A 26,954-nucleotide genomic window follows, 5' to 3' on the forward strand; every position below is an offset into this window, starting at 1 on the left:
CGAGAAAGAGAGGGAGAGAGAGGAAAAGGCGTTTCCACGCTTCAGCCGCCGGTGACAGAGCAGCGGGCACCGAAGAAGGCGCACAGAAACCGGAGTCACGACCGTCCGAATTCCGGCATTCCTGAATTCAATCTTCCCAAACGCTGACTGACAGTCGAACCCACTCGCGTCCTGGTGTCCATCTGACCGCCTCGGTGCCCCCCCCCCCCCATCACTGAACGACTTGAGACGAAAGTGAACGGAACCGGACGGAGTGGACTTTTTTTTTTTTTTTTTTTAATATATATACCCACGGCGCGCCTGTCCTCTTCTCTCATAGGCCGACATTAAATTCCCACGGAGCCGCTCTCTGTGACAACCGGGGATCATCTTCACGCACACTCCCGCATCTCTCCTCCGCATCTGTAGCCGACCCCCTGCTGCTGCTGCTGCTGCTGCTGCCCCTGGGGTGAGTGTGTCTGTTTATATGCTTCAAATCTCCGGGGTGTCGTTCGTGGACCGGACCGCAGCCTCCTCCGGTCCTCCCCTCGCTTACCGTTACAAAAGGCGCCTCCTTCACACACCGCATGGAAAATCACATTTTCCGGCTCAGTCGTGGCATAAAAGGGAGATTAAAGTTCTTTATTTTATTTTTTTTAATGTGGCATTCATGGTGCGTACGCTAAAAAAAATTTTTTTTAAAGTTAAAATAAAGGTATTTTGAATTTGAAACGGTTGTGACGTAATGTTGTTGTTTCAATTAACACGTCTTGGGTCCGGAACCCGGCGTTCCGTTTTCCCGAAGGACCCAAACGCACCTTTGATTAAACTAATTGTGCTGGTTTTGGAGCGACTGGTTTCAGGTGTCCGGTGTCCTTTTCATTATTTTATAGACCAACAGTCGTGCAGAGACTCTATAATCACCTCCTGTTGAATGTGATGAGTTACTCAATTTTTTACTTAATTTATTAACATGAGGTGGAACCCTGAGGTTCTTTTGGACCTTTAAAATCCAGTTATGCTCCACTCTGGTGCCCACCTGTGACTGCTGTCCCTGGTGTGTGTGTGTGTGTGTGTGTGTGTGTGTGTGTGTGTGTGTGTGTGTGTGTGTGTGTGTGTGTGTGTGTGTGTGTGTGTGTGTGTGTGTGTGTGTGTGTGTGTGTGTGTGTGTGTGTGTGTGTGTAGGAAGGCTGGTCTTTTATGAATGGATGTGTCTGTTGTCATGAAAGAAGTGCATATCTGCTGGGCAGACGGATGCTGGCTGCTCGTCTGTCACCTATGACTGGTTTATGTCACCTAATGCAGCTGCACAGTCTATGTCTAGCATCTTATGTAATAGAGGGAACTTCTATAGCTTTTATTTTGCCTAAAGTATGATTAAATGCATAGAAGCTACTGTTCAAACAATACATCCAATGTGAAGCCGTTATGATTGTGACTTTTTTCATGTTTTATTATCTTTGGCATTGCATAACTTTGTCTTTTTTATTTATAGTATTATTTGGAAGATTATTATCTCCACCGAGCCGATGATCCTGTTACAGACGTTAGTTTGTCTGTGAGCAGGATTAGTCAAAAAAGTTCCAGACAAATGATGATGTAACAGTTTGGTAGATTTTGGTGGTCGATCATGATCATCATCTTGATATTGTACTCCTTCAAGTCGCAAAGATTCATTAAATTATTTCAGGCATTTTTAAAAGACGCAACACTGAGGTCTCAGCTAGAAACTGGCTTGACATTGTTAGCTTGAAACTGTAGATCTTATTTACTCACTGATTTCTTATTCCAAACCGTTCCGCTGGAAGTAATGACAAGACTTGCTTTGAACTGCATTGATCATTTCTCCAAAGCATGGACAAAAACTTGGGTGATTAAAGCCCCGTTAGATATAGTTCATGTCAGATTCTGGGACTCAAGTAAGGCTCCGAGTCGAGCGATCCAGAATGTTTTATTTCATAAAATAATGAATAAAATATTAGGTCCAGAGGGGAAACTGAGCTGCAAATTTAGCCAATGCTCTTTTTGTATCCAGACACCATGTGACACACACATTCAGCACATCCACATACTGTACACGAACAATTCTCAGTTTGTGATTCTGCACAGCTGTTGGTTCATTTCCTCCGAGGCTCCATTCCATTCATTCCAGTGTGCATTTTTTATGAGAGGCTAAACCATCCCAGTGCAGCAAACGCATGAGAGTCCTTCATTAAAACAGTGTGTGTGTGTGTGTGTGTGTGTGTGTGTGTGTGTGTGTGTGTGTGTGTGTGTGTGTGTGTGTGTGTGTGTGTGTGTGTGTGTGTGTGTGTGTGTGTGTGTGTGTGTGTGTGTGTGTGTGTGTGTGTGTGTGTGTGTGCCCTGACTCAGCTTTTGGGAGCCGCTCTGCTCTCTGATACATTTTGATCTGTCTTTCTCAGATGGGGGAAATTTAAAAATAAAAAAAATGCAATGCAAAAAACCCCCAAAATGCACTTCCTTTCCAGGGTTCACTTCCTCCCTGTGTGTGTGTGTGTGTGTGTGTGTGTGTGTGTGTGTCTGTGGTGTCGGTTGACCCTCCACCGCCGCCAGGGGAATGTTTGTGGTTGAGTGTTTACAGGCTCTGAGTCAAACACAGTTTTTCGGGAGGACGGGTGTTAAAGTGGTGGAACCTGAGCGACGTCAGGCTGGATTTACACAACATGCAGATTAAAGAACAGAAAGAATCTCACATGGGGAAGTTATTATTATTAGCTTGAAAGGAAGAGCGTGTCTGCACTATAAATGCACTCAATTTTACTCAGAATGAAGTCTGGCGTCGGTCGCGTCACGTCTGCAAATCTGGTGAGAATGAGGAATTGAAACTGTGAACAGATGATTCTGGACTCATCAACATTTGGACGATCTGTGTGGTTAGCATCCACATAAAAACTGATAAAATGAAGGAGAGATAGAAGGATCGATCTTGTGGGGGCGCTAAAGGAGATATCAGAAGATGGCGGGATTCATTTTGATAAGCGTTAACGCTAAATAAGATCAACTTTTTGTGTGATTTGGGTTTTTAAACAGGTAAAGTGTCGCCCAAATGAAGTGTTTTTCATCTATTTTTAAAGATCCACTTGTTGGACAAGCCTCAGTTTAATAAAGACTATAGCGTTGGCGCTAATCCGACGTCGGCAGACAGAGTGATTAAAATCACATCAGGTCCCAAAGCAGAAGCTTCGCCATCGTGGAAGCAGATTTTTCAGGAGAGGATCCCTTCCTTCAGCGGCGCCCTCGTCTGCTCTCGTCTGCCCCTGCTGCACGTTTGTTTGCCTTGTTTGCCTTGGTCAAGTTTAGGTCAGCGCCAACATCCAGAACTCGTGTAAATAGTGACGTTTTCTGTCCAGTCAGGAAAATGTTTTAGTTGCAGATCGACAAGACGTGTTAAAACAAAAAAAAAAAAAACTTAAAATGATGGAGAGAACATCAGTTTCATAGAAGTCGTTTTAATAGGCTGCCACCTGGTTAATGAATCATCAGGTAAGAAGCCCCCTGAGCTTTTTTTCAGCTTTTTATGCCCCTATCAAAGGGGACATAAACTTTCACCATCTGCTGAGTCCCCATTAACTAACATTAAATCTGTTGCAAAGACATTTGGCGTCTGGTTTGACAGCGAACGCGGCTCGGATCAGCTTGAGATGAAACTTGTTTTTAATCGACATAGAAATATTTGAATTTGAGATCATTTTACGTTCTTGTCATGTCTTCACGCTCAGATTGTTGGACCGAGATTTTAAGCCGAACAAATAGAAAACTGTCTGACTCCAGATCATCCAGCTGGTAGGATTTTAACACAAACCAAACGATGTGATCACGTCGCTCCTCGCACCCGGATTACTTCTAAGGCCCTTCCTTCATGGCCTCCCTCCCGGGTGTATATCTGATCTTGGGGTGTTTGCAGTCGGGGATCCCGATGATCTGGATCAATCTGTCGGAGGAAATCAGCTTGGCTGAGTCAGCGATCTGTTTAAACCCATTCTTAAAACCTTAATCTGAGATTCTTTCCTGATATTACTTTTCTTTTCAAACTTGAATGTGTGTATATTTTAGTGACAATATTACTATTAAATTTTTATTATTGGACTACTCAGGAATCTCGATTCTCGCACGTTTGTTGATCGAGCTTCAAACATTCCGATAGAGACAGCTGTTAAACGCTCACACTTGTATTTGAGGTGAAAGGAAACTTGACTTGTTGCTTTTGACGCAGCTGCTGGGGTCACAGGAAGTGCCAACAGGAAGGGGCATTTCTGGTCTGCGACAGAAACCAGAACCAAAAGCATACGCCCCCTAGTTTGAAAATATCTGCAACAAACACCGTTTATTGTTTTGCACATAGCTGGAGCGCTGGATGCCAAACAGGAAGTGGTGCCGTAAAAGGGGAAGCCTGTTGTTCCAATCAGATTTTATTCCCTGTCACAGATTTCTTTTATTCTATATATGCTACCAATATACATAGAATACCCACCTCCACCTAGAACCCATCGTTGCGTGAATATGCAATATCTCCTTTCAGAGTTATCTGTTAACCTGATTAAGTTGATGCCATTTCGTAAAAATTTGCATCAAAAATGTTCTTTCATGCTGGAAAATGAGCAGCAAGTCACAGTTTTTAATCAGAATTTATTTATAATTGTGTGCATGACCAAGGTCAGGCTTTTTTTTACTCAATCAACATCTGGAAGGAGACATTATAATTCCACATTGTATTAAAAAAAAACAATGTCTACCCCAACAAGAACCTGCTTTTCCCCCTGTTGACAGATCCCCACTGTTGTCATTGCATCCAAGCAAACACAAGTTGATGCAGAGTTTGCAGAACTCCTCCCTGGAGCTGAATAAAGCAATGCATCAATGGCTCTGTGAGTTTTGGGGAATTCTAATGTCCATATGGATGGAGGAGTATAACGGCCGGGTGTCGCCTGCCTTGACGCAGCTGTGCGAGTGTTTGAAAAGCCTGATCTGTCTGACTGGCAGCGACTCACAGTGACCAGAATAATGCATGAACTAATCCTCACACACATGCAGCAGCGGTGCAGATGGGCTGCAGCGCACACATGCACAAACACGTGGATGTGAACACACACATATTTACTTCCTTTTTCGTGGACACGCACGCACGCACACACACACAAACACGTACATTTGGTTTTATTCCCCTATGTACGTGTGCATAATCTACTCAGCCGCCTGACTCCAAATGAAATGCCTCAGTGGGTCTGATTGGATTTGATGAAGAGTTGATTCGATTGAAGCAGAAGGGGAGGGTGGTAAACACAGTTCTGCAGCGCATGTGTGTGTGTGTGTGTGTGTGTGCGTGTTTATGTGTGTGTGTTTCAGATGTTACACTATTCCCTGCGTCCAATTGTTTTCCAACCTTGTTTTTCAGTGTGAACATTAGTGTAAATGTGTGTTTGAACACACACAGATGTCATCTGTTCTTTACATTTAGGTCAACCTTTGTGATGCATTCATGTGCTTGGTGGAATATCGGACATAATTTGTTGAAAAGGCTATCCAACCATCAACTTTCTTGTAGACGAGGCAATAGCAATAAGGTATTCCTTTATTAGTCCCACAGTGGGGGAAGTTTCAAATCATTACGTCCCTGGGTGGGTTTGAACCACCAACCTTTCGGTTAACAGCTGAACGCGCTAACCGATTGCGCCACAGAGACAAAGTATCTAAACTTTGCAAAGAAAAGAAAGTCAGAACCTTCAAACGCATTCTAAAGTAATTTTAATTATTTTGTTGTTTATCTTTTGTTTGTTTCTAGGGATGAAAATATTCCATCATGTCCCGCTAAAATAAAACATGAAGCTGTAATATTAAGAAAAATTTTAGATGCTGTAAATCATGATGAATTTTGTAGATTGTTCTGTTCAGAAATTTGCTGTTTGGCAGCTTTTTTTTTTTTTTAATTAAAAAAAAGGATAACTTTCAAGAGTTTTTGTTGTTGTCATGCGACACACAAGGACTTGTAGAGCAGCGAGCCCTCCCTGGAGGCAATCTGGTGTTTCTTCATCTGCACTTTGGATGATGAGGATATTTGTGTGTCTGATGGAGATGATTGTGTTGTGGGTGGACAGTCTGAGTTTATAACAGTCACACTGATGAGCCATTAATGTTTTGATGAGACACTTTGTGTTGCTGAGGTGATTCACAGTCGTCTTTTTAGTCCTATTTAGTCCTTATGCATTTTACGAAAAACTGTTTACTGGCAGAGTTTTGGTGAAATGCATGTTGCTTTAACTTTAAATTTATTTTTATACAGCAGTTACTGTTGAGTTATGAGCATCCATTCATTCCTGAACTCATTTGCTGAAGCCCGTAATGCATCATGGTGCTATTATCTCCAAACCCATCGTATAGCGGGAGTATGTGGAATGTTTACATGCTATATGTGCGGTTGGAAAAAAAGAAAAAAAAAGCCCTGGGAATCCAGTTAACCTTCCTGCCACAGAAATAAAAAATTCATCGTCTCCATGCACACGACCACACAACACGCACCTCCTCTCTCCGCTTCAGCTCAGACTGATAAAATGTGATGCAGGCATCACACTCGCTTTGCTGATGCTGTTTACGTAACCCTCTGGGGACCCGTGCACCCACCTTCTGCTCGAGGTGTTGCAGCTTGCACAAATGCATTGTACCGTTGCACAAAGGCCACAGAAGCTTTAATGTGAAACCTTGTCTGGGTTGTTAGACAGGCTAAACCTACGATGTGCAACAAGTCACATCTGCCTTTGTCATTGTTTGATTTAAGTGTTTGCATGGAGTTAAATTACTTTTGCTTTTTTTTTTTTTTATTCATATGAAATTCATCTTAATGGGTAACATCCTCTTAAGCGTGTGTCCTTCATTTTCCTTAATGACATTGCTTTTTGAGTGCAGCGTGGTTTGAAAGGCGCATTTATTATTTACAGTAATGAACATTACTTTGTGTCAGCCTTTAATTTTTTTTCCCCATTAACCTTTTTACAAGAGATAAGAGGTAAAAAAAACAAGATTCAGATTCAGAACCAAGGTTTATTTTCGTTGTATTGCATTGCATTCAGTCACGTATTGCAGATTATCCATCCATTTTATTGAAGACTGGACGACCATAAACGTCTGCAGTCCCTTTTCCACGGGTGTTGGTGGAGGTTATCCCAGCTGGTAATGGGCGAAAGACGGGGTACACCCTGGACGCATCGCCAGTACATCACGGGGGTCTGTAACTTATTTAATGTTTGATAACTGTAAATAAAACACATCAGAAGCAGAGACAGCAGGTCTGTGAAGCTAATAAATACATCACAACATGTGGGCAGAGAGTTTTTCACAACTTCACAAACTTGCTTTTGTACCTATTTGTATTTTTTAAGAAAAGATTCACGAACATGAACGAAATAGATGTAAGAAAACGGAAACTGAATCCATAACCATTGTTAAATGTAAGGAAGAATTTGCTATTGCAGCATTTTTTAATTTATTTTATTTATTTTTTTGCAAAAGTTTCTTTTTTTTTAATTTTACTCGACTATTAGTGGCCAATAAAGTCTAAAAGTCTGAAATGGAACGTTAACTTGAGACAAATAACCAATAGTAGGTTAATAAAAATAAGAAGTTAGCTCATCATCCAGAAAGCTAATGTCAGTTCAAGACCGAGTTCAAATGTCGGGGAATCGGTTTATAATGTGATCTTTTGCTCCAGCTGACCTCTTGATGTGTTACGTTGCACAAAAGCAGTATTAACTCAATATTTAAGTAGACAAACCAAATCACACCCTCCTGTGTGTGTGTGTGTGTGTGTGTGTGTGTGTGTGTGTGTGTGTGTGTGTGTGTGTGTGTGTGTGTGTGTGTGTACCAGTGTTACTATCTGTCAGACGACATCTGTTGGGATTCTAGACGGAGCTTGGGCAGACAGAAAAACCTGATTCTCCTTAAGCATCGCCGCTCGTGTTCCTTTTTAACGACTTCATGGAGCATCCGGTGTCACATTAGGAGAACAACAAGGACGTGTTGTGAACGTTAGCAGCTGCCTGACAGGAGCTGTAATTGAATCAGAGCAATCCGAGTGATGAAAGTTACACTCCAGACGTACCGATGAGTGTTGTAAAGGAGACGGAGCCACAAACTGAAACCAATTAGCAGTAATGATGTTTCTTCTCCTGCTACTCCCATAATAAGTCCTATTTAGTTCATAATCCATTTTAATTATATTGTGAAAAAGCAATATCCCTGAGTTTGTTCTCATTGTGCCGTGATGGCAGCGTATCTGCTCTTTATATGACATTATTATGACTGTGTGTTTGAAGGATGATGGTTTCCAAACAATTTACAGTCATACATGTGAATATTTTTTTCAACTTCTTTCAGCTCTTAAAGTAATTTAAGAACAGAACATATTTTAATGTGTAAAACAGCATCTTTTCAGATCCAAATTTCAGTTGATTTATGACCAAACACCTCCAGGCCTGATGACATTTACATCGACTTCAGCTGTGCTTTTTGTTTTAGAATAATTAAACAAAAAAAATATTCTACCTGCCAAACGTGAGTCTGTTTGTTTAATCTTGTTAAACTTAATAAGAAGCAACTCCTCTACAGGTTTTTTTTTTTTTTAGAGCAACATGGTCATAATCGTCCCTATAGTCCGGCTTCGCCGACGGGAACATTTAACGGTGAATTATTGCCGCTCTAATGTGGAGGAGAAATAGCAGGATGGACCATCGTCTCCTGCAGTGAGTCCATTGGCGGTGGTGTTAATATAGAAACCGCGTAATGGAGCCGCGATGAGAGGAGACGATGGAGGCCGGGTGGGTAAATCGCTCCGACTGGATGTCTTAACGTCCCCCCAGTGCAGGGTGATCAACGGAGGTTCATTCCATCTGAATTGCCCCCGTCTTCCTCCACTGCTGGAGGAACGATGGAGAGATGCAGGGAGAGCGAGAGAGGAAGAGAGGCAAAGGATGGAGGAAGTGTGTGTGTGTGTGTGTGTGTGTGTGTGTGTGTGTGTGTGTGTGTGTGTGTGTGTGTGTGTGTGTGTGTGTGTGTGTGTGTGTGTGTGTGTGTGTCAGAATGGGGTCAGTAGCTCAGATCCAGACGGGCCTTTCCCACAACCCCCCATTTGACTTCAGGTCCCCGTTAGTGAAACAGAAGGGGAAATCGGTCAGTAAAGCTTGTTTTTAGTGTGTGTGTGTGTGTGTGTGTGTGTGTGTGTGTGTGTGTGTGTGTGTGTGTGTCCCAGGCTCAGATGATGGCTGTAACCATGATGACTCAGCCTTACCCCGCCCTGAATTGTCCCTCTCCTTCCTCTTCCTTTCCTTCATCCTCCTTCCCCTCCTGTCTTTCATCCATACATTTTTCCCCTCTCCTTTCCCTCCCTATTTCTTGTGCCACCCCCCCACCCTCCTCCTTCTCCCCATTTTTTTGTCTCGGGGTTCATCTCTGCAGCATCTTTTGTGCTTCCACTGGCAGCTCCAGTCGATTACAGCTCAGGGTGTGGATGTTATCTCTGCCCACGTCCTTTCTATCTTTCTCCAAATTGCTGACAGTCGATTCTTAATTCTTCATTTAAAATATTTCACAGACAAAGACACAAGTTTCTTCAATGACAAAATAACCCTTTTTTGTACTAATGTAAGATATTTGCTGCTTAAATCTCAAAAACTTTTACTAACTGGACTCAGACAGCGCAAACCAGACAGCAAAGCAACCATCATGATGTCACTACCCAGAAATCTGTGCGTTCAGTTTTTAGAGCCTGATCACCACCAGAATCTAACAGGCACTATTACAAAGGATAGAAAGCTCTTCTTCAGCCATCCATCCCCCAGCCTAACCTGGATCCATCTCTCTCTCTTCATCTCAACCGCGTTAGAACGCCGCCTCCGGTCCGACGAGGCTTCTGCTATCGATCTACCGGAGTGAGAACAGGCTGCTGTTGTGTACATATCATGATTTAATGCCGTCATTATCTGCATCCTAGGAGCCAGCCAAAGGTCCGTGTGTGTGTGTGTGTGTAGGTGTGTGTTTGTCAGAATAAAATAAGCCTTGTAAACCAAGATACTCTTCACAGCCTGATTGCAGCTTGACATACTGTATTTGTGCAATCGTGTGACGTTTTGTCGTGTTTCTGTGATGAAGGCGTGAAACTGCGCTGCGAGTGTTTTCTGTGTTGCAGGAAAACATGTCGATTGTGTCTGGGGTTTTTTTGTTGTTGCTGTTGCGATGGCGAGCGTTCATGTGGGTTGATGCAGGCGTGGGTTGATTTGGCTATGTTCATCTCTTGTGTATGTGTGTGTGTGTGTGTGTGTTCGAGTGTGTGTCTCTGCAGCTGTGGCTCTTGTCCACTGTGTGAGGGAGAAGTTACAGCATCCTGTTCCTTTTCCTTGCTGCCTCTCCATCTGGACCGGAGCCAGCGTCAGTGCATTACAGCGGGATAAACCCCATTATCAGTGTGGAGAATAACGACATCCGGGCTGAGTCCTTCTGTTTCAACTCTTTACATTACATCATCATCTGCATACATGCATCGCGTGAACTGAGTTAAATTGAAATATCCTCAAAATGTTGAAGTTTTTTTCTCTTGAAATGGATGTTAGGTGTGGAAACAAAAAAAGATGCATGAAAAATATCTGATAGCTAAAAACCCCTGAAAGTCCATTCCCTTGCATTTGCACTTAAGTATAGCTCTTGACTTAATGTCACATTCCACCAGTTCCATCTCCTCCCTGACGGATGAAACAGCAGCTGCTGTGCCGTGATCGACAGGCCGAAACAAACCCAGAGTCTCGGGGACAATACACACTCGTAAAATACCACAGGGCAGCAACGGGGGGGCAGGAACATCTTTGCAGAAGGCACGATGTTAAACACGATGATAGCAGCCAGTAAAGGGTGAGAACGTGGGTTTGAGTAGGTGTCTGTCAAATTCAGATGCACGCTGGAGAACATACAAATACACCTACAACGTGCAGGAATGTGAACGATGAAGATAGATGTTGGAAAACCTGCGTGTCTATTTTGCATTTTATTCACACGACGATGATGTTTTGCCGCATTCCAAACAGCAAATGCAAACTTTTAGCCGTGCATCGGCCGACCGGCGCGACGTTTAAACGTGTGAGGCAGATTTAACACAATCTGGAGCATGTTCAATTCAATTAAAAAAAGTTTATTTGTCCCTATGGGACAATTGAAGCCCAGTTTTGGTGCAAAAGACACGATTGGTGCACAAAAAGGGAATGCAAACTGGAACTCTTTTTTAAAAATTTTAAAAAATGATTCCTGTTAATGTTGAATCTATGCAGATAAAGTGAACCATCTTAACCTTGATCCAAATAGGGGAAAAAATCTGCTGAAAATTCAGACTGATGGAGAAAAAGTTTGTCAATGCTTTCTGCTGACATTTTTCATTTTTGAAGCACAATAAAGATGTGACTCTGAAAATAGAAAACATCAAGGTTTGATCCACATTTAGACCAAAATAATAGCAAGGTCATCTCTGAGAGCTTTACTGACATCACTTTGAATTCCGAAAAGAGATTCAAAGGAAAGATGTCAAGATTTTTAAAAGCGCTAAAGATCGACCTTGAACACAAAAGAATGCAAAATGTTGGAAGACTCAAAAGAAAAAATAGAGTGTGTGAGCTTGTACGAGCAGTTCGATTGGGGTAAAAGAGGAAAGTGATAAAAGGGAGGATAGTGCTGAAGTGGTGAAGGCGTTATTAAGGTGTAGAAACTTCAGGAACGAGACATAAGGGGCTGGAAAGTGAAGAAAGGGTGTTGGAAACTGTGGGGAGGTGAGAATTAAAATGAGACGTGCTTCTCATGCCACCTTGAAAGACTTCTGGAAATAGACAGTTGAAAGACGATCGCGCTTTCTAACAGCTTTACATGAAAGTCCATTCATTTTCCTGCTTTTTGCAAATGATTGAGAAAAAAAAAAAAAGCATCAGTTTGTTTTCTTTGTGCTAAAAATAAAGTCACAAACAGCAGATAAGTAGCTGAAAATAACAACTACTAACAGGTGCGAATGCTAACCTGGGTGCAAATTTCTGAATCCTACTATGGCGATGCCACAGCTCAGTATATGTCTACTACAGGCTTCACATGATGAAGTAATTTAAAAGTAAATTCTGCTGCTCCCTCTTCAAATGTCAGATCAGTAATATAGTTGTTCTCTTCACCTCTTCACTCCTCAAATGACGCGTCATGTGAACTTCATGCCCCCCCCCATCCTCCACCCCAGGAAAACGAGGCGCCATTAGAGGGACGGTTTTTGCCATCTGGCATTCGTCTTTTCATCAGGAGACGACTCGTGAAGAAACTCGAACGTCACGGGTCTCAAGTCGCTTCATCCCTGGTTCACACCCTCCATCCTTTTCTTCCTCCTCCTCCTCCTCCTCCTCTCCCTCAGGCTCTTTCCCTGCACATCTTTTTTTTTTAAATTCCCTGCTTTTGTGCAACCAATTTCATCATCAGTTGATCATGAGAGAGATCATCTGATTGCTTTTCTCATCACACAGCGTTTCTTTGTCTAAACAAATTCTTGAGTACTTCATCTGTTTTCTGAATCCATGTGCGACACGGACGTTCCAGATCATTTTATGTTTTTCGTCAAACCACATAACTACAAGTCACTGCTGTCCAGTGAAAATATATCCCACATTATCCCACATTAAAACGCTCCGTTGTGAGTCGATAAAAATCTCTCCACTCGTTAAACTTGATGAACCGTTTTAACAAAATGGTCATAAACTGAAAACAAGGTGTCAGGAACATGTTTTCCCGGGATAGTGACAAAATATTTAACACGACTGCCAACCAAATCCTGAAAACACTCACACTTATCTGTTGATTTGTTGTTTTTGTTTTCAGAAACAGACAGAAAATCGAGTTGTTGTGTTTTTTTCCAATACAGTATTCTTTTAAATATTTAAACATATATTATTAAATATATGTTTTTGACACAAGCTCCTCTTTTGATGCTCCTGTAACCCCAACAACAGTCATATGACGTTAATCGTCCAATCAGCAACATCATCTCGTCCATGAGGCATCTTGAAATACACATTTTTAACTTTGCTTTCTATTATCTCACTATATTTGAGTTGTTTTAATGTATTTTTTTTTACTTTACTTTAACTTCTTTTAAAACATCTTTAGTTCAATATGGCTTCCTTTGTCTCTATTGTATTTTATTATTTACAGTCAGGAAAGACATTCTAATAATCTCCAGTCCTGATGTAGACTCTTCTTACAGATCGTATTCTTTTATAAAAACGTTTAATTACAAGTTGTTTATTCTTATATATTTTCATGCATATTTCCATTTCTTTAGATTTTTTTTTTTGTGGTAGAACTTTTCATAAAGCCCTCCAAATTTTAAGGATTATTTGCAAAATAGCACAACCAGGTGTTAAAAACCTGTTTACAGCAGGCTTGGCTTACAGCTAGCAATCTGTGTGTGCGTGTGTGTGTGTGCGTGCTTGTGTGTGTGTGCGTGTGCGTGTGCGTTCAGGTTTGGATCCATATGTGAATATGTTAAAATAAAATGTCACTCTCTTTCAAACACTGCAGCAAAACTCTGAGGTGTGTTTTTTGATGCCAGAGCAGAAGTGAAGGATGCTGAGATGAGGATCCGGATGTATTTTTGACTTCACAGCAGGATGTCTGGAGCAGCTGATGTCAGCTCATCATTTGCACCTTAAGTCATATTTTGCCTGGAAGTTTTTCGCGCCGAAATGATGTCGCTGTCGCCCGTCTGGCTCCTGCACAAGCGTGCAAACAGCCCAGAAACACGTGCACGTTCCCGACAAAAAAATAAAAACTCTCTCACATCCTTGTTTCATCCCCCCCCCCCAACCCCCACACCTCCTCCCTTCCTCTCCGTCTCTCCTCCCAGAGGCGCAAAGATATTTTTATCTTCCATAAAGCCCAAACACTAATGAAGCATTGACGACACAAATACATTTCCATGATTTTTTTCCCCCCATCATTCTGCTGCTTTGTGCAGAATGATGGAAGAGTCTAGATGGAATTGGACTCGTCTGTTGCGTCCCAATGAAAACTGTACCTTTTTAAAATATCCATGTAATCATGTAAGACATGGAGTTGACATGGTTTCCGGTCTATTTCGTGACTGGCTCAACAAAAATAAACAAGATCTTCTTTGTTCTGTAACACTTGGATGCTGTCTAACATCTTTAGCTCCAGACACAGCGGTTTACAGGAGGAGGACAATCAGGAAATATCTCCTCTGTTGTTGCATCATCATATGACTCAAAAAAGAAACACTTAATCAACCGCAGGAGACCTGCGAGCAGCGACTCACAGCAGAATCCTGCATGATGCAACGCTTTGTCATCAATCCTGACATTCAGAGGCCGTTTTCTCGTTCGGATGGCTGTGGCCACCGGCTGCAGGATCATCATGAAATAAAGGTGCTGACGTCACCGATGGCAGCCACAGCGTAAAGATGCATGGAGTTAAAAAAAAAAAAAACCAGACTGATGACTTATCAGGTGCTGAAGGTTACTGATTTCCTTACGGTAGATTAAGCAGATGGAAGCGGGGATTTTAATGGATTAGGGAATTAATCCTAGTTCGACGCTCGGCGATGTTGGGAATGCGTGGCAGCATCGTTGCCATGGGTCACCGAATCCTGAAGTTTGGCTGAGAATTAACAAGATTTCCATTTTGATTACATGAAGTACAAAGGATTGCATCTCCACACACTATAACATTTACCTCATTCTAGTCGCTAGATGAGGTTTTTTTCTCTTATATCACACCGCCAGCATTTCTTTCTAAATCTCTCCACATCACATCTGGCATCTCTCTCTCTCTCTTTCTCTGGTTTTAGTCATAGCCATCTGGTCTTTTTCCTGCAGCCACTATGAAGCATTTGCCATTTAGAATTTAGATTAAGCAGAAGGGCTGCTCCAGTGACGGGATGATCGTCTCTCGCTCACACTCGTGCACATGTGTTACGCATGTGTAACCATCAATTTTCCCCTGCAGCTATGCTTGCATTAAAAAGAAACCTGTAGAGGTATCCCAGCCTCATCGTTCTGCAACATAAAATGCTTTTATGAGGGAAATCATGAAGGCGTAATAATATTCAACGCACGGTTATATCAATACAAGATTCTTTAGTTGCTGATTCCAAACGCAGACCTGAATCTAGACTCAAACTGTGGCTTCCGGTGTCCTTCCTCTCCATTGTAGGACATAAATATTTCATTAACTGTTTAAACTGGATTCATGTCAGCGATTGCATTTACCCTATAAATGTATTAGCTAGCTGTTGCTCCTGAATAGATGAGTGGGTGCTCGTAGCTGTAATTCAAAAGGCTATAAAGGCAAGTAAATGCGTCATTTTGAATGATTTTAATGCAGGATTGTCCACTGCAGAAGGAATGCTGGATAAAAGCTTTTTTAATCTACCGTCTGATTCCGCAAACATGTTTAAAATTTGGACTATGCTGCACAGTTTTTGAAAAATAAACATTTCTAAACATATGTAAGAGTTATAAAGTAGTAAAAACTACATTTGAAGGTTTATGTAAATATAACCCCTTGAGTACTATCTTACTGATGTTGTCATCTTTCTCTGACCAAGAAAAAAAAACAGGCATAAATTTATATTCCAATATTTTTAGTGATGAATTTAAAAAAAAAAAAATTTTCATAAGGATTTTGTAGCTCATTTAGCATTTTAGCGTCTTTCATGCCATTGTTTTGGTTGTGCACTTGGCAGCCTACTGTTCAGTTCTTTGTGAATGCTCTTAACAACTATTTCCAATAAAGACAGTGAAGCATTTATAATTGTTTCCTCGAGCACTGCAGAAATCAGATATCCACTTAAAGGATAAGGTAGCATTGACCAAAATTCAGTAGTCGACCCAAACACAGATCCAAAATGAAGGCTAATCTCACTCTAAAAGCACTGAATGTGTAAAATGTTTGCCCACATGTTTGATAAATCAGTTTTTATTCACAGTAAGAACACTGAGACGTTCTGTCAGAGTAACATAATGCCGGTGTTGTTTGTTTGGAGGATCCTCCATAGTGATGGTGTTTTTTATGAATGAGGAAAAGGGTCGCGTTGCACAAAGCAGAGGGGATTAGTTTGAGTCCAGCTGCCCATCTTCCTCCCTCCATCCTTTCTTCTCTCCCTCTCTCTCACCCCTGCTCTCTCTCTCTATTCTTCCATCTGTCTCTCCCTCCCTTGGCGGCTGCTGTTTTTTCCGCTGGCCTAAACCCGGAGTCAGGAAGTTTGTCCATGGCGACGGTGAGGAAGTAAAGTCTCTGCTGGTCAAACACAGCCAGCAAAGATAATCTTGCTGCAGCTCTAAAATGCAGCTTGGATTCAAATAGCAGCAAAATTAATCAAAGATAATGTATAATTTTAACTGTAAATTTTCATATTTTGTAATGAATCACAGAAAAAAGACATGAGATGAGGGGGTTTTTTTGTGCATGTTTTGTCATTTTTGACAAACCAGGACTCTTTTGAATGCTTTCACGCTCATATTGTCGTGATATTTGTTTTTGTTTTGTTTTTTTTTACTATTTTCCACTCGGTGAAACAATTCAATATTGTCACCGATCGTCCCCTGCGGTGCTTTTCTCTCTTTCTTTGGTGACCTTCACCCTCCAGCTTCACATGAGCTTGTGCCAAAAAAACACGAGGCTATCTATCTGTATGCACGACACATCCACACGCTCCCTACAGTGTGTGTGTGTGTGTGTGTGTGAGTGTTTTGTGTTTGTGTGTCACTTGGGGCGGATTGATTGTTGGCTCGGCCCACACAAACACACAGTGTTCCTCTACAGCTTAAAGAAAACTGTGAGGGAGGAACACACCAAAATACACGTAAACAGAAAAACACACACAAGCGGCTGTAACCGTTTAATATTACATAACGATAAAGGATTGTAAAGTAATTAACTGATGTATAAATTCACAATACAACCACTTGTGCACACGAGCCACATGAAGTGGTATATTATATGTAATGATTTTAGGATGGCAGGTGCGCCTTGGAAAGAGCGGTTAACCCAATTTTGAGGGATGAATACTGTCGGTGGCGGCGACTTGAAGTGAGGACCTTGGATTTTAAAACATGAAAAGGGAAGAAGTTGTTTGGTAGAGTGATGAAAATCTCTGAAACAAAGTCGTGCCACCGGATTAATAGACTCTTAAGTGATAAATCAAATACAAATAGAATCTTTTTAGACATCTTATGGATGAAACAAACCAAAACCACCAGAAATGGTTTGGGGGAGCATTAACCTTCTCCTTTCCACGGCCGTATTAGTGGTTCTGGAAGCCTTTGGCGCTTCACTGCCCTCCTACGGTTGTATTGATTGCTCATCATTAGTTCTCATCAATTGGTGCCTTTATCTGATGTCCTTTCAGATAAACCATCATGCTTCCATCAAACTGAACATTGGATTGTGTGATTGACAAAGGCTGTCATGAAGTTATTGATTCTACAGATTTCTTTTGCAGACTGAATAGAAGTCAAGCCCGGTTGCACGGTAACAGTATCCGCACAGGATTTATAGTGGAAGACTTTTATACCCCCCCCCCCAAAAAAAATAAAAAAATCTGAGCACAAGATACAGTCTGCATCTGTTTTAGTCATATTACAGCAGATGGTGTTATACTGTTGCCGTGGAGATTTTTGTTCATAGCACCTTTTTTTTTTTCTTCATGTCAATTTAAGTCCATAAAAACACCCAAAATCTAGTTTTGCCATCCTGCCTTTTGCCCCCCCCCCCCCCCCCCCCCACCAAGCACAATAAGGATTAAATTGTTTCAAAGGGGTCAAAAACTGTTTTCAGGGTTCAACCAGGAGTAAATTGTGCATTTGTTTTTGCCTCATTCTTAATATTTCCCCTGGAAACTGCCATTAGTTTCTAATTTTTCTAAGTTTTTATTTTTTTTTAATCACACCAACATCGTAGCTGGTAATAATTTATTTTTATGTTATGATTTATTTTTGCTTTTATTCTATTTATTTGTTAAATCTTCCTAGCAGATTCTTTTTAAAAAAAAATGCATTATATGAAATGACAAAGGAAGGAACTGAGGATGGAAAGCAGGAGAATAAAAGAGAACAGAAGTGGTCAGAAGAAATTGTCAATAACTGGACATGTTAATAAAAAAAAAAAAAAGATGACGATATTTAAATTAACAAGACTATTTTTACACACAGTAAATCTTCTTTTCTACTCAATGAAAAATGGGCCACTGGCCTATATTCTGCAGCGTTTGGTTGCTTCTCCCTAGATTAGTGCTTCTTCGTCTCCCGTATCTCTCCCTCTCCTCTCCCTCTCTCTCGCTCTGGGCTTTTGAACTGATAAGTTCTGGCAGGATTCGCTGCCTCATTGGACACGAGGTCGTCTGTAAGGGAAAGCGCCAGTCCTCCTCCCATCTTTCCTCTCCGTCATCTAACCTATTCTCATCCTTCTTTTTCCCCCCACTTATCCCATAATCCTCTGCACACGATCATTTTCTCCACCCTTCCTTTTCACTTCACTTCTATATCCTTTTTTTTTTTTTTTTCTCGTCCAGGGGAAGGGAAAGAGAGGGAATATGACGGATCGGAGTAGGGTTAATCCTGTAAAGGTTGGAAAATCACTTTCCAAACATATAAAAACAAAGACGATGGCGAGCAGAATGATAGGGATACACAAAGTGTTTTATCCCGGCGTTAATTTGGCAATGTTCCCTGCGAGAGAGGCGTCAAAGTAAGGTTAATGGTCAGGAATCATTAATGTTCCCTTGCTCCTGCGGCGGTGATACCCCTGACCTGCGTCGCCTCCATAAAGAGCACCAGGAGGCTCTAAAGAGCATCGTGACGAGTGAAAGGGAGATGCAACAGTAGAATAATAGTGACAAAGGATGAAACAGAGACTAATGGAAATAAAGAAGTGGAGAAAGAGCAGAAGGCGCCCACACATAACGGTCCAATGGGAGGATTGTATTTTTATTTATTACGTTTGTGCAGAGTTTTACACTAAGTTGATGTCATCTTCAATCAGAATCCACCTGACATAAAATCATACGTTACCAAATGGAACGTCTCCATGTGCCAGTTGCCATTAGCCGACGAGCCGAGCTGTTGGTAGATTACTGGTATGAATAAATCATAGTACGTCCATTACTGAATCCATTCTCAGGTGTTAAGAGATTATTGTAAATCAACGAGTCAGCGAAATTAGAACATGCAGTGTCTTGAGAGTGCTTTACCAGAGTGCTGTGCTTGAAATGCAAATCGTATTGTTCAGTGGAGGACCTCAATTTCATGCTCAGTGCTTCTATTGCACTTTATTATTTGACAGCGTTAGCAACTACATATTTTACACGTTGAGATTTAAAATTAAACGTACAATGAACCTAAGAACTGTGATGAACCGTCATAGTTTATAGAACAACCAGTAGATAGTAAAGTTCCTTTTCATAAGTTTCACATCATCACTCAGATAGATAATGTGTCCAAAGGAAGATTATTTTATGTAGAAAATGTCTCCCACCAGGACTCTTTGTTTGATCTAAAGGAACTTTGATGACCTGCAACAGATCTGGGGTCAGATCTGCAACCCTCCCAAATAAGAATTTTTATATTTATAGAAAAATTTCAGATTCGTAAACGGGAATGTTCAATCAATCTGTGCACAAAAGCTTGCATCGTCTTCGTGTTGTCAACCTGTGTGCTTTTATAGTTGTATTTAATGCAAAGATGGAGGCAATAGCTGGACCAAAAATAACCACAGGCAGAGAATCAAAGCTCTAGATGTCCCCCACCACCTCAGTACAAATGAAATAGAAGGCCCAGCGTGTCGTAACAACACGGCGGAGCCCACCAGGACGCCGCAGTGGAGGGAGCGAGGAGGTGATGATGTGGAACCGGGACGAGGTGAACCTCACACTGATTGGACGAGTCCTCCTCCATCGCCGTCTGCAGGGATGATTGTTGCTTCTTATTGGAAAAAACCCACAGAGAGACACGCTGGATTGATTTAACACCTGTGGTGTTAAGCACTTATCAATAATGACTGCTGCTTTAGAAGATGATAGTTTACACACAGGTACAGGGAAGACTTTCAATGTTCGATTTCATCAAAAAACAAAAAGGAGCAAGCAGCGAGAGACTCAGGATCTTTTACCAATCAGCTTTTAAATGAGAAAAACAGCGTAAAATTAGAATAAAAGTAGCATAATTGCATAATAAATTAACCCTCAGGGATATTTTCCTTTAAAAAATAGAATATCTTGAATCAGATTTGCTTTTGTTTTTTTATGCCTTAAAGTACGGTCATTTTCTGACTGAGAGAATGAAAGCGAACGAGAAGCTGTGGTCTGGCCGGGTAACGTCGGGAGTCATCGGGGAAAAAGGGAAGTGTTATGAAAACCAAATTGTTGCGCCAATTTCTTTAATTACAGCCGGCAGCCACATCCAGCACAACGCTGCTGTTAAAACAGAAAAGATGTTCTGTTAGTACACGGTTAGCCTTTCATTTTCTCATCTAGGATAAGTCACTTCGACTAACCCTGGAATTTAGACCAAACTCGATGGTTCTGCTTCGCTGTGGAGGGAATGAAAGAACAGAACTACTGTCACCGGAGTCCGACTTCATTTTAGGCTTATTTTAATTCAACAATCTGGATCTGGGCATTTTCTTTTTTTGTTAATTCCAAAAATAATGCTGTGACAACAATGAAACTATAAGCCTAAATAGTTCAATCAAGGACCAGGAAGTCCACAACAGTTGAGTGAAGAACACTCCAAAGCCTCTTAAAGCTCAGGGGAGCTGTGGAGTTGGATCTCGTAATCCTTTGCAGGATAATGACTGTAAGTGAGCCATCTCTGTCACACCGGATCACACAGACGTATAATAGTGATTATAGGCACTTATAGGGTTGAGGCATGATTGTTCACTCAGTTTTCTGTAATAAAGACTATCAGCTTTGTGAAATGTCAAGCTAACTTGGTATTGACAAAAGCACACAAAGACTCTAGGTATTATATTGTGTAAATAATAGTAATCTGTAAAACATGCTGCTCATCCTTGACATCCAGATGCATTCAGGGATACCCATCTGAGAAAGACCTTGGTGTGTTATTTTGTCTTGGCTAATTTCAGAAGGAGTTCAATTCCTTGAAAGGCCAGTTTGTTCCCCAAGTGTCCTTGAGCAAGTTCCTGTATCCCATGCTCATCCTGAGCCGAGATAAACAGGGTCAGGATCCACAATGTGGATGCGAAAGTCATGTTTCTGCAAGTTTGGTTCATGTTTGACCAGAAGAAGCTGTCAGTCAATTCAACTACAGGTGCAAAAATGTAGAACTAGAACAGTTAGAAAAGTTTTACCATGTTTTAGCAGTCCTAGCTGAAAATGTGGATGAACTACTTCTGAAAACACACAAAAAAATGTCAGATTACATTATTCCTGGAGGTTGAATGCATGTGGATCATCCAGGATAATTTTAGCTTTGTTTTTAAATGATTTTTATCGCAGGTTTATTAATAACTGAGGGTGAGCAACTGGGTCGGAGTGAAATGCTTGAAAAGAAATGCAATTTGCTGCATGTCCACAAATACAAAATGATCTCTGTGAATGGGTAGGAGAGACCGGTGACCTGAGAGGTAGCTTTAGAAGGCGGATATTTGCTAAATGTGCGACTGCAAGCTCGTCTCCCTCCCACTCTTATATCTCTCACCTCCTGCTGCTCCTGCAGGACTGAAGGCATCTTCCAAAAGAAGATGAGATTATTGCAACGAGAATTCCATCCATCCGTCTTATCCGGAGTCGGGTCGCGGGGGCAGCAGCTTCAACAGGGATCCCTGAACTTCCCTTTCCCCAATCATCCTCCAGCTCTGCCTCGGGTCAGTGTAACAGAGACCCGTCCTCTGTTGCAACGAGAATTGATGCTCTTAAATGGAAAGAGAAATAACAGAAAGAGATGCAACATCCTACAAAATTTAAAGTCACAACGTATACATTGCTGTTTTTTGCTGATTTAGACTTGACATGGACAGGAAAATGTTTTTTTTAATACATATAAAACCAATTTCCATCATATCGTGAGACTCCGTCACACCTAAAAGAAGCCACTAGTTATATAACATAGTATATAATCATAAAGCAGAGTAATGTGCAACTGAAACAGCAACACGGGTGCAGACGTCGAGTCTTCAAAAAAACACACAGTTGAGCTTTTATTGTGAAAGGGGAGACATTACGGTCTCTGCCCTGTCGCTAGGTAACAGTCTTCAGACCTAAAGGCAAAGCTGGTCCTGGTCTCCATGGCAACATCACTGGTGTGTGGGTGAATGGAGTTTTGATGTGTGTGTGTGCGCGTGTGTGTGTGTGTGCGTGTGTGTGTGTCCTCCTTCACTCAACAAAGATGCACTCAGCAGATTGAAGATCAGTGAGACTGAAAATTATATATATATATATATATATATATATAAAACAATAGATGAAGAATTGTGAAATATGAAAAACCCATCTGATCTCTCCGAGTGTTGGTAGAATTGTGAGCATCGTCTTTTGTTGAACTTGACATTGTGTCTTCATCAACTCACACTCTTCCTCGGGAGTGTGTTCATTCACTGGACTGACTGCTCTGATTGACATCTGCTACATTTAGAAAGTACAATGGGTGTGTGTGTGTGTGTGTGTGTGTGTTTGTGTGTGTCTGGATTTAAAGACCATAAATACATGAACATGAAACAAGATGAGGATAAAGTACATATAAAGGCCAGAGACGCTGACTGACTAATGTGTAAATCAGCCTCTGGTGGAGGTAGTGGGGGGGTGGGGTGGGGGTTAACAGTTTAGTCACAGTGGAAAAGAAGATAATAACATTCCATTGTAGTTCATTTATCGACAACGCTGTTGAGCCAGAGCAAAAATAATTCAAGCTGCTCACAGGGGGAAAGTTGTGAGGGATTGTGGTTGGAACGACGTTCGTGGATCCGTAGTTTTATTCTGGTGGGGATCAAACTGGAAATGGTTCCATCCCAGTTTATGAATCAGCATCTGATTTGCTGCACATAAAAACACGAATAAACATCCGACTTTAATCCAACACACACACAACATTGATGACATTTCAGTCTGTTCATGGAGTGGAGAGACTTTGCTTGTTTTGTTTTTTTCCTTCTTTATTTCTTTTGCATTAGCTTCATCTTTAAAAAAAAACTTTTTTCTTTTTTTTTATTTACCTTTTCCTCAAGCAATATTATGTTGTTGTTTTTTTTTAATGTAATAGCTCTTTCTGTCTCTTACACACACACACACACACACACACACACACAGCAGACACAGAGGAACAAGCAGACAAAAGCATGTTTGTGTTCATGAGAATGTGAAGCACAGTGGGTCTCTATGTATGGTGGCAGTGTCAGGCTCGTCCCATATACTTGGTGGGGGGTGGGGTATGGGGGGTTAGAGGGAATTTATCTCTCTTACACCATGTCTACAGTATAGAATATTAAAAATCCATATATATTTTCACATTAAAATCACAGAAAGCTGATGCATTGTGGGAGATGGGTAGTTTTTTTTTTTGCTCTGGTCTCACTGCTTTTACTCATGGTAACAGTTTTATCTACCGTTTTAATACAGCTGCCACTGAACCACTTTAGAGGCAGCGCAGGAATAATCAACTAAAGCTGCACAGGGTCAGGTAAGACAACTCTCAGGTCCCAAACCTGTAATAATAATAAAAACAAGAAGAATAACTCCTCTTGAATTCCATTTATTCTAAGTATTGATTGACATTTTACCCTCGGTGCCCTCAGACGAATAGTGAAGTGCAGTCTAGCTAATAAAGCTTCGTATTCTTGGTGGAAGCTCCTTGCAAACCACATTTGGTCACATTTGACCCACGATTCCCCACTAAAAAAAAAAAAAAACTGTCCTGGAAACCAAAGGTTTGATCATCTGAAAGACAAATAAAGAAGACAAACGTTAACTATGGAAGCTCTTTTCTGACAAAAAAAATACAGATTTAAATTTCTGTCTCATAAGTAAAACTCTAAAGTTAATAAATCACTTTTTTTTCCCATTAGCTGGTGATGTTATCCAAAGTTACAAATGTGTGCAATGAAATAAAAGAGATATCCACAAAGAGAAAAAAAACACAATAATTTTATAATATAACAAGGAAAATATCAGATATCTGATGAAAGCAGGTAGAGTAGGGGGTCGGTCAATAAAGGACTTTATTTAATTCTGAAGTAGGGACTATTTTAATGAAAACCTTTTCTGGTGATTGTGGAGAAAAAAAACAAGAGGTGATGTGATGAAGGTGGTGGGAGAAAAACTAAATGTCATCACTTCAGCCATTGTTTCCCCCTCTTCTCCTCTGAAAGTACACAAAAGCAGCGCCGGGCCATTGTGGTGCAAAACAGAGCGCAGGCAGGGCGACCTGGGTCGAGAGAAGGCAACACACACTCAAACACACACACAGACACACACATTCATTGTTTCGGTCTGCCTCCCCTCTGTCTCACACACACACACACCATCACACACAGTATTAAGCCCTGAGTTGCATTCACATGAGTTAAGGTGCATATCCCTGCTCTCTCCCACGCAGTGCTTTGTGTTGATTGAGGAAGTTGCTCTGGCTGGAGATGGATGTGACATTTAAGATTGAAATAAAACACACACTCACACACACACACACACACACACACACACACACACACACTCGACACAAGAAAAAGTGCTCTGTCATCACTGTGCTCCGGGCCGGAGGCTGGGATCGTGGATCAGGCGAACCAAAGCCATTAGCCATTAGAGAACAGACAAATGTGACCTCAGATGGGCCTTACAGAATGCTTACATTCATCTCCATATCAGATGCTGCAGCTTCCCCATTCATCCGATGCTGAGTAAACAGGTTTATCACTGCTACTCACAACTGTGTGCAAACTTGCTCTCACTTCTCACTGTTGGTGGCTGGAAACTTCTGCTTTTTTTTTTTGCTTTTTTTTCTGGTGGATTTAAAAAGTGAAAATGTTGAATGAATGAATATTAAATCCTCAACCCTTTGTGTTGATCACTGGTTGAAGCATTTTAAGATTACTTGGTCTCACCATGAGATGTCTCCTCCACAGCCAATGGACGCCCCCTAGCGGTGACCACCGCTAACAGCTGCTCTGCTATATAGGTCACAGCACTCATCACGGAGCTCTTGTGTGTTCTGTTCTGTGTGTGTTTATCTGTGATGAGACTGAGCGGATCAGAGGCAGACGACGCTTCATGCCAGTGATGATGATGATGATGATGCGGTGACTCTTGCCAGATGCATGGATGCCAGGGACCGGTGGGGGGGTGGGTGGGGGCACTATTATGTGACACAGAATGAGATGGAATTGTTCGGATGCACGTTTTTGTTGTGAGATAGAATGGCAACTGATTGTGCAACTTGGGTGTTGGGTGTTGTAAAGCATTTGAATATTCTTAATACCAACAAATTAAAGTTTGATTTACTTTATTTCTGCACTTAGGAAATAAAAAAAGATCAATCGTTTTATCTAAAAGTGTGATTTCTGCAGCTCTAATGAAAGCCAAGTGCTTTCTTTTATTGAATCAAAAACTCCAAAACCTTTATCAGAGTAATATAGAATATCTCCAACCACTCTGCTTAATAAAGATGAGTTCAGGTAAATTGAAGATCAATATAAATAGATATCCTTGTGAAACATAAGCCAGTCCTCCGCTGAGCACATAGCTGCCTCCTTAGAGACAAACTTAATCAAAGCCCAAGATTGTGTTTATTCCACTTTGTCCTCATATGTCTTTTCAATCAGTTTTAACCTGTTTGATGCCTTTTGGTCTCATTTTCTTTGTCTTTTCCTTTCCCACTCTGACAATTTGTGATTTTCATCATCTAAGATGTCCATTCCGTCTGGGAAGTAGGTGGGCAGGTTAAGCATTTTAACACCAGGGGTTTTCTCAGTTGATCCTCTTTGTTGCTTTCTTTCTCTTTTTTTTTTTTTTGAAGCTCATGTTTCTGCTGTTTCACTTTTGGCATCTTTTTTTTTTCAGGATATAAAACTGTTTCCTCTCTCCCTTTTTCTGTTTTCCACCAGACGATGGCGGAGTACAGCTCTCTTCTCAGCGACTTGTCTGAAAACATCACCAACGAAGACTTGGAGCAGCTCAAGTCGGCCTGCAAGGAGGACATCCCCGAGGACCAGAGCAACAACATCACCTCCTCCAAGGAGTGGTTCAGCTACCTGGAGAAGAACGACAAGCTGGCCCAAGGTGAGAAAGAAAGAAATCAAAAGAAAGAAAGAAACTGGAGGCACACCAGCTAAAAAAAAAACAAAAAACGCTTCTCCTGCAGATAATCTGTCCTACATCGAGCACATCTTCGAGATTTCCCGACGACCGGATCTACTGACGAGGGTGATCGAGTATCGCACCACCGTGCTCAAGATCTCTGAGGACGATGAGATCGACACCAAGCTCACACGCATCCCTTCTGCCAAGAAATACAAAGGTAAAGGCAACGCACCTGATGGGCATGCATGAAGCTAATCGCTAATGCGGCAGAAGTTGTCCTGATCGGCTCATTGATCTCGTTTCTGATGGCTCAAATGAGAAAGTGTTCAAAAAGATTCCGTCTTTTATTCTTGACTCCACGAGAAATAAAGCATTTATTTGTTTTAGTTTCGGTTTCTAACGGATTCTTTCTCCTTCTCTCCCAAAAAAAGACATCATTCGCCAGCCCTCTGAAGATGAGATCATCAAGTTGGCCCCGCCCCCTAAAAAGGTGTGAGGTGGCGAACCCTTGCCTCCATCTTTGCATCTCGACTTCTTCACTTCTGCCACTCCGATCAGCTGACCAACTGTTTCCAATCGACCCCAACACGCCCCCACCTCGCCCCCCTCTTCACGCGTACATGCACGACACTCACACGCCATC

At 41.5% G+C, this 26,954-nt stretch overlaps 1 protein-coding gene and 1 non-coding gene across 2 annotated transcripts; one reads left to right on the forward strand and one right to left on the reverse strand.

The window, feature by feature from the left end:
• On the forward strand, window positions 1–26,954 carry LOC137590226 (astrocytic phosphoprotein PEA-15). Its single transcript, XM_068307696.1, has 4 exons — window positions 1–448; window positions 26,116–26,290; window positions 26,373–26,528; window positions 26,743–26,954. The coding sequence occupies exons 2-4, from the start codon at window positions 26,119–26,121 to the stop codon at window positions 26,805–26,807; spliced, it is 393 nt and encodes a 130-aa protein (XP_068163797.1). The 5' UTR covers window positions 1–448; window positions 26,116–26,118; the 3' UTR covers window positions 26,808–26,954.
• On the reverse strand, window positions 5,604–5,677 carry trnan-guu (transfer RNA asparagine (anticodon GUU)). Its single transcript has one exon. It is a non-coding gene; the product is annotated as a tRNA-Asn (tRNA).

This window comes from Antennarius striatus, chromosome 23 (assembly GCF_040054535.1).
Source record: "Antennarius striatus isolate MH-2024 chromosome 23, ASM4005453v1, whole genome shotgun sequence".
Taxonomy (NCBI): domain Eukaryota; kingdom Metazoa; phylum Chordata; class Actinopteri; order Lophiiformes; family Antennariidae; genus Antennarius; species Antennarius striatus.